This window comes from Perognathus longimembris, chromosome 11, assembly GCF_023159225.1.
Source record: "Perognathus longimembris pacificus isolate PPM17 chromosome 11, ASM2315922v1, whole genome shotgun sequence".
Lineage (NCBI taxonomy): Eukaryota > Metazoa > Chordata > Mammalia > Rodentia > Heteromyidae > Perognathus > Perognathus longimembris.
The window spans coordinates 68,966,342-68,979,669 of record NC_063171.1 but is presented as its reverse complement, the minus strand read 5'-3'; the positions used below and the strand labels follow the sequence as shown (position 1 = coordinate 68,979,669).

General features: G+C 36.5%; 1 protein-coding gene across 1 annotated transcript in view; it reads left to right on the top strand.

Annotated features, from left to right (window-relative positions):
- Dnah14 (dynein axonemal heavy chain 14) overlaps positions 1–13,328 on the top strand; it is a 199,822-nt gene that overhangs the window by 27,146 nt on the left and 159,348 nt on the right. The window contains 7 exon segments of the mRNA XM_048358265.1: positions 562–676; positions 1,007–1,274; positions 1,936–1,999; positions 2,064–2,161; positions 5,305–5,468; positions 6,133–6,477; positions 12,624–12,965. Of these exon segments, the coding sequence (XP_048214222.1) occupies positions 562–676; positions 1,007–1,274; positions 1,936–1,999; positions 2,064–2,161; positions 5,305–5,468; positions 6,133–6,477; positions 12,624–12,965 (1,396 nt within the window).

Sequence of the window (13,328 nt, the reverse complement as noted above, 5' to 3'; positions counted from 1 at the left end):
AAATGAAGTCTATCTTACTTTTTGCCTAGATTGGCTAGGACTGCAATTCCCTATTTATGATTTACCACATAACTAGGCTCATAGGCACATGCTACCATCTCCAGATTTTTATTGATTGAGATAGGGTCTCAAGAAATTCTTGACCTGGTTATAAGCATTGAACCACAATTCTCCTGATTTTTAGCCATTTGTGTACCACCTACAGCTTTTTGAGGAAACTTCCTTCCATTTTCCACAGTTGTTGCACCATCTTAATTCAGCAATACAGCCAAATTCTCATATTCTTACCAACCTGTATTACTTTCTGAGATTTGTTTTCTTTTCAATAATAGTCATTCCAAGAGTGATATCTCATTATAGTTTTCATTTGTATTTCCCAAGTGATTAGTGATGTTAATCATCTTTACTTATTCTTATCATCCATCTTTACAAATTCTTTGGAAAAAGATCCATTCAATAATCTTAAAAAATATTATAACTGTTTTATGAGTTCTTTGTATTTTTATATTAATGAGATATATGGTTTTAAAAGATTACTTTCCTTCCTTTTTTTCAACCTAGAAAATTGAAAGATGAGTTTTTTCCCACAACAAAGATGACAAATAATAGTGAAGAACTCATTGATTCAAATTCTTCTCAGGCATTAGGAGTAAAAGTAGATGCTGATATTAACAAGGTAAGATGCTCTTTAAAAATAACCATAGATTTAAGAAACCTAAGATGGATAATAAGTTTTAGAACTTAAAAATATGATTCATGATTATAGCAGTTCTTCGTTTTGATCAGATGTACATACATATGCACACATGTATATGTGCATGCACATCTGTAGATACATTTGCTCCATTGTAAAAATCTGACACCTATCTTGTTAACATTTCATAATTCACTTATTTTAGCATATAAGTATAGTTATAATTTGCATTTCAAATTTATTATCCTAAATTAAATGTTGTTGCATTAGTTTGATATTGTCTCTGGCATACTAATATATCTGTTACATTAGATTATGAGTAGCAGTAAAGTAGAAAAGGATTTGAGAAAGATGTATGCACCAGTATTTGAAGTAAATCTGTGCTTGAGAATTCCTGAGAGAGATTCTTCAGAAAATTTTGAAGAGAATGTTGATGACTTTGACTACTGTACGATATGTGAAGATGATGAAATGTCACAAGATGGAGACAATTTGTTCAAAAGTTGTTCAAGTACAGACCTGCTCCTTGAAGCCAATAAACTTAAAACACTTGGTACCAGCCCTGAACTTGTTCCTTCAGGTAAGATGATAAGATTATTAAGAATGAAGATAAATATTTTAACAGCTGGAAAATGATCAGTGAGAAAAGCTTTTAACAGATCACATACTATGTATTTATTGATCATAATTTTTACAAATTTTAAGGTAAACAGTGCTAAAAGAGAACAATAAACTTATGGAATCAGTTGTGGTATATGTGAGTGTAAATTTCCTACAAATCTTTTTGTAAAATATAACAGATTAGAGTTTTAAATAAAATTTCAAAATTTGGTAGTTAATATTGGCCATTGTATAAATAAGAAACTTAATGAATATTTGACAGTTTTTATTAAGGTTAAGCACCTGAAGCTATTATACCCATGTCTTTACATGCACAGTTTCTCACTGTAGAGATTTGATGACCCTTTTCATGAGGACAATGCCACATAGAAATTTGTCAAGAATTTAGACTTTTGTGTAGGAAGAGTAGTCAACATGTATGAAACCTGGGTTTCGTCCAAAAACCAAAACAGAAGAAAGAAAGAAAGGCACACTGTTTGCTCTGTTAAACTACCTTTCACATGACCAAGGCAGTTTATTTGTAGTGTGTTGGAAGAGCCTTGTCACATACCAAGTTGTTATGTAGTAGTTATAACTCTCAATGAAATTTTTATTCTCTTTCTTTCAATGGGTTCCAATAGACACAGAAGTCGTGACAGAGTATGAGAATAAACTGTAAGTATTAGACTTTTTTTTATAATACAAGCCATTGTATTTTGTTAAGTCATTGTTTTATCCTAAAATATGCTCTACTTTATTTTCTCTCTAGAGTTCCAGAATTTCCTACAAATCTCTTTATACAACCTAACCGATTAGAGTTTTCAATAAAAATTCAAAATTTGATAGCTAATATTGAAAATTGTATAAGTAAGTATTTAAAATATTTTCCTAAATTCAAGCACCTGAAACTATTAACCAGTATTGGGAGATCATAAATTCACAGTGTTTGAGATCTCAATGTGAATTTGGAATTATTTGAGGGAGTCTAAATCATGTGCATAGAGTGTACAAACCACTGGAGTTACGAAAATAACTCAAGACTTGAAATCTTCAGTTATGCACTATAGAATTCATTTAAGTAAGGAATATGTCATTTGAAATCTTATACTTATTTTAAACTGCATTATATTTAAATGAAACATTCAAATGGAGAAATACTACTAAGTTTTAATCATGCCTACACAATCCATTATGAATCAGTTAACTGAGCAAAATTTAGAGATGTTAACTATTTTTGTTTTTTGGTTTTTTTTAGATGTTAACTTTTAGTAGTGTTTTACACTTGAAGACATTGCAAACAGCTGAGGTTTCTTAGTTCTTTCCCCCAGTAATTTATAGATTTGTTCCACTGCTTTCTGATTTTCAGTACTGAAGATGAAAAATCTGCTACTACTATAAATTGCCTTTCTTTGTATAAACCTGCCATTTCTACTTATGGAAGTATCCTGGTTCATTACTCTGTAGACTATCAGTTTTGTCACTTTTTCTCATGATAAGTTGAGGTTGTACATTTATCATACACTGTATCATACACTGTATGAACAATCATACAGTGGTTGTGTGTTCTTTTTCCTGCATCACATCAGGTGGCTGTGGTGATGGTATATGTTTTTATTTTTTGTTTCTTTGTTGGTCATGGGGCTTGAACTTAGGGCCTGGATGCTATCCCTGAGCTCTTTTGCTCAAGGCTAGTGCTCTATCACTTTGAGCCACAACTCTACTTCCTGTTAATAGGGGATAAGAATCTCACGGGAGAGAGATTCCTGGGCTGGCTTCAACCATGATTCTCAGATCTCAGCCACCTGAATAGCTAGGATTACAGGCATGAGTTACTGGCACCTGGCTCTGATACATCTTTTTAAGGGTAGTTCTGTGACAGCATGGTTAAGGTGATGTCTACCAAATTTATACACTATAAATTTACTGTGTTCTTATAACTAATACATTTTGGGGAGAGCTCATAACATTATGCAAATATATTTCTAATCTTTTGTGATGCTAGAGATGGAACCCAGGGTCTCAGGTATGCTGTACCACTATGCTTTATTTATTACTCTTAGTTGAAACTTGTTCATTTGTGTTGATACATCCTACCCCAACTCAGTACCTCAGGGGTCATTCTAGCCTTCTTGATATATAACTTTCTCCTACAGTGAAAACATCTGGCTGATATTATAAGAAATTTAGTTTATTTGCTATAGTTGTAAAATAATTTAGAATTAGTATGGCAACCTATGAGAGTCTTGTTTCTCCTTTCCTTCCCCCATTTCTCCTTCATCTTCTCCTCTCATTTTCCTACTCAGTCTTTTCTTACTCTTCTCTTAGGCTTCTTCTTCCTCTGATGTCTTCACCCCTTTCGTTTTCTACATTTCCTCCTCCCCCTCTGCTCTCCTTTTTCTTCGTCTCCCTCTCCTTCTTCATCCTTTCCTTCCCCTTCCTTCCCCTCTGCCTTCTGCTTCTTTCATCAGCTCCTCATCCTTCCTCCTAATTAACTTATCTTACAGTTTTTAGTCTAAACACTACTTCCAAAGTTACTTAGGCCAACCCTTTTCTTTCTTTCTCACTCTTGTCTGTGGGTGAGGTTATGTAGCTCATTTGTCATATACTTAGATTAATTTGTCACAATCTATTTTCCATCTTGAGTTCTTCCAATACTTTGACTAACTTTCTAAAAGTTATATGCCATAATATTTATATTCTGGGTTCAGTTTTATAACTGTCCATCTATTGGGAGAATTATAATTGTTATTATTATCTTTAAGTAGTTACACAAAAGGTTTTCAATTCAACAAGTTAGATTGTAAGTACAATGCATCTTGATCAATGTCACCCCTTCCATTGTTTCCCCCCATCTTTTCCCCCATGCATACCCACAAGTTGTGTGGCTTCATTTTCACATGTGTACATTGAATGTGATGACTTATTCACCACTCTTCCCCTCTTCACTGATTTGCCCCCTGCCCCTCAGCCCCACCCCTAGAAAAACAGGTTTCAGATTCCTGGTACTCATTTTGTTACTTTTTTTGAAGTAGCTATTCTGAAGGTTTAGTAGTGCTATCTCATTGTGGCAATTTCCACATCACTAGTAATTGGTAATATTATTCACATTTTTTATCCTAATGTGCTGTTTATAGCACATTCTTTTGTCAAATATTTTCTTTGCCTGTTTTTTAAAGTTTGGATGATGGTCTATTTATTGATTAGTTGTGATCTTTATATGACTATGGACCAAGTCCTCTATCAAATATCTGATTAGCAAACATTTTCTCCCAATCTGTGCCTTATATTCTCATTTTCCTTCTGGGAACTAAACTACTTAATTTTTATAAAGCACAGCTCATCAATTTTTTCTTTTATGGGTTATGCTTTTTTGATTTCATATATAAGAACTCAACTCACTTTGTACTGGTTTTCTCGTGGACAATTTACAGATTTGTATTTTACCTTTTGGAGTAGGATTCACATTGACTTTGTGTAAAATGTGAAGTTTAGGGAAAAGTTGCTTTTGTTATTGTCTTGGCCTGTGGATATTGAGATGTCTGACTAAACCCTGACTTCTTCACAGTGGAGGTGGCATGCTCTAATCTTTGTGCACTCCTGGTGGCCTAATACTCTTCACATAGCAGATGCATTCTAAAAATTTGTTAACTGGAGGATTAATTTCCCTTTCTTTTTAATCACCTGGTTAGCTATGACTATTTCTTCTGTTTTTCATAATATTTATTCTAATTGTTGTTATTAAGATGTTTTATAAGGTGGTTACAATTCTACAGTTATGAGTATAATGCTTTGTAGTCAATGTCATCATTCCTTTGTTTTCCCTCATCCTATAATATTTAAGTCAAAGCTTTACACTTATTTTTAAATTGTGTCTATCAGTGTAGAATACTGTCTACCCCTTATAATAAAGCAACCTCAGTTTTCAATACTTCTAGATAGCACAGGTAACTTTAAAGAGTTGCTTTCAATGGAACTTCTAAAAATACTAAGTTTTGAATTATCTATTTTAGCTTCAATTACACCTTTTCATCAAGATCCTCGCCTGTCTAACTTTATTGACATAATTTCAATTATGGATTCATCTAATGTTGAAAATATGATGAACCTTAAGAAGAAGACTAGCTGGCCAGATTGTCAGATTCTTTTTGAAACAGATTCTGTCTACCAAAATAAAGTAAGTTTAGAAACAGCTAAAGGGGGCACAGTGCCACTGAAGTGCTTATGTAGAAAGATTTATTGAAGAATTGCCAGTATAATCCATGACAACTGGAAAACCAGCCCCAGCTTCCTTCTCCTCACACCTCCCACCTTGCCTTCTGTAATGTCATCATTTCCCACAGTGAAGTGAGCTTTCTCCTTTAGGGCTCCCTCACAACAAGAGTTGGGTTCCCCCAAGTCTTCCATCGCTATCAAACTAGGTATTTTTCCCCAAATTAACAAGAGACTATAACTAGTTTAGCTAGGTCAGGATTCCACCCTATCCGAATTAGGAACTGAATGAGTCAGATAATGTATAGAATGGGCCTTTCTGAGGGTGGCAGAGAAATCACATAAAACACTTAGGCAGAAAGACTGGCAAGGGAATTAAGGTTGGTATAACCAGGATGTGCTTCAAAACAGCATATTAGCTGTAACGTTATATAGCTCTGTAGGCCTTTCCATAAAATCCAAGTATTAGAAATTTTTAATCTTAGGTTTCAACATATTTTATATGTAAGAGATTATGAACAAAATGAGCTCCACATAAGACTAGCAGAAACTATTAACTTACAAGTCTGTACCTTTATTCACTCTTATAATAAAAATTCTAACTAACTTGTTAACATTTTTATTTGCAGATTGTGAGTCTCTTGACTATTATTGGTAATTCAATGGGCCTAGTTAGCATCTACAGCTCCAAGTTTCTAAAAATTTGCACCATGGTAGAGAAAGCCAAAATCATGAGTATGAAAATATCATCTGTAGAACATTTAAATTCTACACAGTTTAAAATTATACTGCATAAATTTAGAGCCTACTTTCAACATATTGTAACTATGGCTATTGAAAAACGCATCGGTATTTTCAACGTTGTTAGTTTGAATTTTCAGTCAGAATGCCTACCATATGTTGACAATGTCATACGCACAAGCAATAACCTCTTAAGATCTGTTTTTGAGAAAAAAAATACAAATCTCTTGGAAGTAAGTATTTCATTTTTAAATTTTTTGGTGGTATTGGGGTTTGAACTCATTGCTTGCTATGGATGCCCTGCTACTTGAGCCACACCTGTATCCCTTTTGCCTTTGGTTACCTTTTGGATAGGACTTTCAGTTTTGCCTGGGCCCACATCAGACTCCATTCTTCCTACCTATGCCTCCTCATTGCTGGGAGTACAGGCACACACCTACCACCTCTCTGGACTTGTTGGTTGAGATAGGTTTCACTAACTTTTTACCTGACTGGCTTTGAAATACAGCCCTCCTGATACCTACTTCTCTGGTAATTGGGATTATAGTCAGGCACCACTATGCCTGGCTTTCTAATTTATAGATTTGTCAATCATTTCCTCCATTGGAATAAAAGCTCTACAAGGCTATGGAATACCTGAAAAACACCTGTGCGTTCCTATGTTTATTGAGGTTTCACTGTGTATTGGGACTATCTTTTTTTTTTAATCCAGTAAGCCTTCAGGGAGGGCAACCCTTATCTAAGACTATAGTAGGTTGGAAAGACTCTGGACGTGAGAAAGTATAAAACTCTAGAACCATTCCATGTAACCTTCTCAAGTTTCTAGGACAAATATAAATCCAAGTATACTTGCCATTACAAGCACCATTAGTTATATCTCAAACCTGACTGTGTATTTTATGATGGCAGCCACCCATTTGCTCATTTATGCAATCAGGCCACAACTGTTTTTTAAACCTCAATAGTCTGTTAGGCATTGGAATATAATGGGAGATGGACAGATGCATGAATAGAGTCCAGCAGAATGTAGGGGGTATCATGGATAACTTTCTAGAAAACATACTAGCATATAAAGGAGAAGTCTGAATGATGTACAGACATTGAGAGGAAACTACAGAAACAGTGCAAGCTAAAATTAACTAGATTCAGTTGCATATGACAGAAAACAAAATAAAACAATTGTGACTTACATGCCATAGAAACTAGTTTCTCTCAGGTCAATGAACATAGAGAGATAACCAGGTCTGACTGTGAGGTAGGGCTCTCAGGCCACCAGCTGCTTGGGGCTCACTGTTTCTTGGATCACACACATGACCTCAAGCATCCTTCTATTTATTGTGTTCTTATTCTGGGCAACAGAATGAAAAAAGGCCACAAAGAAGAGACTCTCCCAATTCTATTCTTAAGAACCTCTTCATTCTGCCATAACTTAATTTTTTTTTTTTTTTTTTTTTGCCAGTCCTGGGCCTTGGACTCAGGGCCTGAGCACTGTCCCTGGCTTCTTCCCGCTCAAGGCTAGCACTCTGCCACTTGAGCCACAGCGCCGCTTCTGGCCGTTTTCTGTATATGTGGTGCTGGGGAATCGAACCTATGGCCTCGTGTATCCGAGGCAGGCACTCTTGCCGCTAGGCTATATCCCCAGCCCCTCATAACTTAATTTTGTATCCTCACCTACCTGCCAGAATGGCTGAGAAAATGGATCTTTTCACTATGGGCAGAGGACCCGAAACCAACTTCAGCACTTTTACAAAAGTGGTGCAGGGAAAGGTTATGTGGGTACTAAGCATCAATGATGATTACACAAGAAAAGCACAAACGAGGGGAAAGTAGGTATGCTTGAACACCTGGTAACCCCAGGATCCTGGACAACAGGAGGGAGGAGAAAAGTTTGGCAGAGATGAAGTAAGAAATTGGGAGAGGGGCCTGCCCATCATGTCAGGGACTTCAAGCATCATTCTTAATACTGTAGGAACTATTACAAAGCTTTAAGCAGAGAAATGGCATGATACAGTCGGTCTTATATAAGGCCCTAGCACTAGAGTGTGAAGAATAGATTGGGGGGGAGGGTCACAATGGAAGAAAGCAGCTTGTATGGTTTAGGACATAAGGCACTACCTGACCCCACAGATTGCAGTGTGGTGTCTGAAGTACAGGCAGACGTGATGTGTGTAGGGTAGGATAATCACTTGGGCTTGGCAACTGAATGTAAGGGAAGAGAAAGACAGGAGTTAATGATGCATTCATGCTTTTAGTTGAACAACAGGCTGGATATTGATGCAAGTTAGAAGGAGAGAGAACAGTGCTTGTTAGATTATATGATATTCAGGTAGAGATTCTCAGGTCCAAACGTCTGAGAATCAGGAAAGTATCTGTCAATTGAGGTAAAATATATTGGTTATTTTTGGAATTAATATCCAGGAAACAAATGGTCATTGAGCTTACTAGAGTGAATGAGAATGTTCATGTCTATTTGTATAATAAGAGTACATGAGAGGGCTGGGAATGTGGCCTAATGGTAGAGTGCTTGCCTAGCATACATGAAGCCCTGGGTTTGATCCTCAGCACCACATATACAGAAAAAGCCAGAAGTGGAGCTGTGGCTCAAGAGGTAGAGTGCTAGCCTTCAGCAAAAAGAAGCCAGGGACAGTACTCAGGCCCTAAGGTCAAGCCCCATGACTAGCAAAAACAAAACAAAACCAGTTGATCATAGACTTAAACATAAAACTAAAAAAAAAAAAATTAAAGCGTACATGAGAACCTGCAGCAGCTTGAAGAATATCCACATTTAGAAAGTGACTGGATGAACAGGTCATAAGAATAGGCACCAACTGTCCAAAGAGATTATGAAGAAAGCAAGAGTGTTTTGAGAAGGAAGGAATAGCTAACAACTTTTCATTCTATAGAGTTTAAGAATGGATGGAGTACCCATTAGGTGAAAGGTACTTTATTCTGTATATGATGAGATGTACATTCTATTTATACTAACAATAGTCCTATAAACTATAAAAAAAATTTACTTTCCTTCCCATATGGGAATGTATTTCCCAGCAGGTATCAGGAAACCCCCAAACTGTTCATGTCAGGTAAAGGAAAACTGGGTGACAGTAGCCAGGGCTGGTACAATAGCTATGAAGTTCCCAGGGAGCCAGACTACTTGGCAGTTTCTGCACTGCTCCTTGTAGGCAGGAGAAAAGGCTGTATGGTAAATTTCACTTCTCATTGACAGAACCAGGTCTCAGGGCCAGTTGCAGCTAGAAAGTACTGTGGGATTTCAGTCCCTACTCTCTGGCGGAGGAAGCCAGCAAGGCATGATGTATGGGGTCTGGACCACCAACTTTTAGATTAATTTGAAGAGAAATTAATTTTTTATTTTTATAGTTAATTTCCATTTTTGTTTCATCAATATCCTAACTTAATCCTAAGTAAGTACCCAGTACCCGAAACTTCTAATTGCTTGGTTCCCAATTGGGATCATTAAGGAGTGTAAGAACACTCCCTGTCCGCCCGGCATGTACACTAATTCAGACCATGACCAGCAATAAAGTCCTCTACTGAGGCAGGTGAAGTCAGAATTGCCTAGAAACAGGGCTATAGAATAAATGAAAGTCAGAAACTCATCAAAGCAGCTAGCTGGTCATACTGAATAGAGTTTTTTTTGCAGGAATTTTATTAAGAATTTTCTCATCTGTGCCTATCAAAGAGATTGGTGTATAAATATCCTTTGCTGTTATTGTTATATCATGTCTAGTTTAAGAATTAGTGTGCTAGAATGAGCATGGCAGTATGTCTTTCTTTTCTTTTCATGGGGACATTTGGTACAATTAGTGTGCTACAATGAATGTGGTAGTGTCTCTTCCCTTTCTGTTTCATGGAGGCATTCGGGGAGTTAGTGTTCTTTTTGAAGGTAAGGTAGAATTCAGCAGAGGATCCATTAGGTCCTAGATTTTTCTCAATTGGGAGACTTTATTACGGCTTCTGCTTAAGTGGTTTACATCTTCTTGGTTCAATTTTGGTAGATCAAATGCATCCAGGAATTTATCCATTAATTTTGCCCTGTAAGAGGTTGTATTTCTCTTCAGCATTTCCCCAGTCTTGTGAAACAAACCAAAAAATCAAATTTCCTAACAGTCACCTTCTCAAGAAATGATAGGTTTTGGGCTGGGGATATAGCCTAGTGGCAAGAGTGCCTGCCTCGGATACACGAGGCCCTAGGATCGATTCCCCAGCACCACATATACAGAAAACGGCCAGAAGCGGCGCTGTGGCTCAAGTGGCAGAGTGCTAGCCTTGAGCAGGAAGAAGCCAGGGACAGTGCTCAGGCCCTGAGTCCAAGGCCCAGGACTGGCCAAAAAAAAAAAAAATCAAAAAAAAAAAAAAAAAGAAATGATAGGTTTTGATAATACAACTCTACACCCCTACCAACTATAAGTCTGCTATGAGACCACTCCAGACTTTTAGTTCTGTATCATTACTAAAATAGAAGTTATGTGTTTTCTGTTTCAAGAAAAATCCTGCACAGCACTTACTTACTCCTAGGATGTCTATCTCATCCATTTGGATTTCACTATATGGGGAGAATGGGAATATAATGTTTCCAACACTGATTATGATGTGAGACTGCCTAAGTTTCAAAACCTCCAATTCAATCATGATGGAGAAATGCAGACTAGATTTAGATTCCTTCCATGAGCAAACACAACCTTACTATATGAAATGAAGTACTTTTAGATGTTGAATAACAGAGCGAAAGATGATTGACTTTGAAATAAGATAAGTAAGAGATTTCTGCTTGGAGGTACTTTTCTCCTGGACTGAAGAAAAAAGGAGGGAGAACAGAGCCCAGTTGAGAAGACGGATGAAATTTGCAGGGCAGAATCCTTTTAGAAAGGGAGGAAGAATTCAAGGCCAGCCTAGGATTCATAGTAATATTCTTTCTCAAAAGACTAGGGGGGAAAAAAGGGAAAGAGGGAGAATGGAGAGAGGAAAAAATACTTCAGAAATTCCTATGGACATTTCATGATTGTCTAGTGGTCTAGACTAGACTTCTACTATAGTCTTACCATAGTAAAATCATACCCACCAAAACAGCTAAAAGTAAGAAGAATGCCAATGCCAGCTGCTAACAAGGATGCAAAAGAAGTAGAATTTTCAGACATCATAGGTGAGATTGAAAAAGTGGCATTGTGACCTTAACACACTGACAGCTACTTTTTGTTGTTTTGGTTTTTGTACACAAAATAACTAATAAATCCATATGTATGTATGAAACTTGACAAAGCCATATGTAGCCTACAGCAACAATCAGCTGGGAAAGTAGTTTTATTAGGCCTAGAAAAGGATTGTTTGGTACAGGGCACAGGAAATCTTTTTCAAGCCATGGAAGCTATTCTAGATTATGAAGGTAGTTACTGTTACATGGGTCTATTAATGTTTTAAAACTCAATCTAAAAGCATAACATTTTTTCTGTATGCAAATTGTTTTAATTGTTTTCTTCTAAGAGAGATAGTCTGTTTACTATCTGAAAGACAATATTATAATGCTATCATCAGTTACCATATGAGTAAATGGAGGATAATTCTAGTATCTAACCTAGAGTTGTTGTGAGAATTAAATGAGCTAATGATTGCAATGTTTTTTTAAACAAACTTTTACTGTATATGGACAAACCATAGTTTGGGGAGCACATTTGGGGAGCACAAAATTATGTCACTTCAAATATCATTTTGTGCTGAAAACACATAGTTCTATAACTTACCATATTTCTGACCTTAGACTAATTAATCCTTTTGTGTCTCAGTTTCTTTGTGTGCAAACTGAAGAAAGTAACACCTAATTAACAAACACATCTGAATTAAGTGAAATTACATACTAAAGAATCTAGGTCATAAATGCTCAGAAATAGTAGTAGCAGCAATAATTTCTTGAAAAGTTTTTTACAGAACTTTTCAGTTTTTTTTTTTTTTTGGCCAGTCCTGGGCCTTAGCACTGTCCCTGGCTTCTTCCCGCTCAAGGCTAGCACTCTGCCACTTGAGCCACAGTGCCGCTTCTGGCCGTTTTCTGTGTATGTGGTGCTGGGGAATTGAACCTAGGGCCTCGTGTATCCGAGGCAGGCACTCTTGCCACTAGGCTATATCCCCAGCCCAGAACTTTTCAGTTTTAATAGCACTTATTTCGCATTTGAGATTTATTCAAGTGCCATCTGTTAACATTAGAAGGATGGGATTGAGCTAATGCTTTGGTACTTAAATAATACTTAGAATTATGTTGAGGTGATATCTTTGTTTGCTTTTAAATTATATTTATAGAAGTTAGGAATTAAAAACAGTAGTCTTCCAGGAAGAGTCATTGTAATTATAATTAACATGTGAATTATTTCAGGTTGTAGAATCATCATTACAAAAGCTAGAACGTGATCCCATTGAAATTGAAGAATTTGTGGAATATTTCACTTTTTTGGATGAAATGTCCTTAGAAATATCTAATTTAGAAAACGAGCACTTAGCAGTTTCTCAGCTATATTCTGTTGTAAAACATCACCAGATTGATATTTCAGACGAGCAAAAAGCCCTATATAATATTCTTTCTATCAAGTTTGTCCAACTGAAAACATCTCTGAAGTTAAGTACAACAAACAGAGAAACAACAGTAACCAAGTTCAGGAGTAACTTGGAAACATACATCACTGGCTTACGAGTGGATGTTAGTGACTTAAAAGCTAAAGTAAGTTTTTTATTCCACTTTTCTCATTAAAAACTTTGTCTAAGTCTCATATAATACTATGCATATGGATATTTACTATCTATAGGATTATGGCTAATTTTTTTTTTTTTTTTTTGGCCAGTCCTGGGGCTTGGACTCAGGGTCTGAGCACTGTCCCTGGCTTCTTTTTGCTCAAGGCTAGCACTCTGCCACTTGAGCCACAGCGCCACTTCTGGCCATTTTCTGTATATGTGGTGCTGAGGAATCGAACCCAGGGCCTCATGTATACGAGGCAAGCACTCTTGCCACTAGGCCATATTCCCAGCCCACCTAATTTTTTTTTAACTGGCTTTGAGGCCTGAGCACTGTCACTTAGCTTTTTGC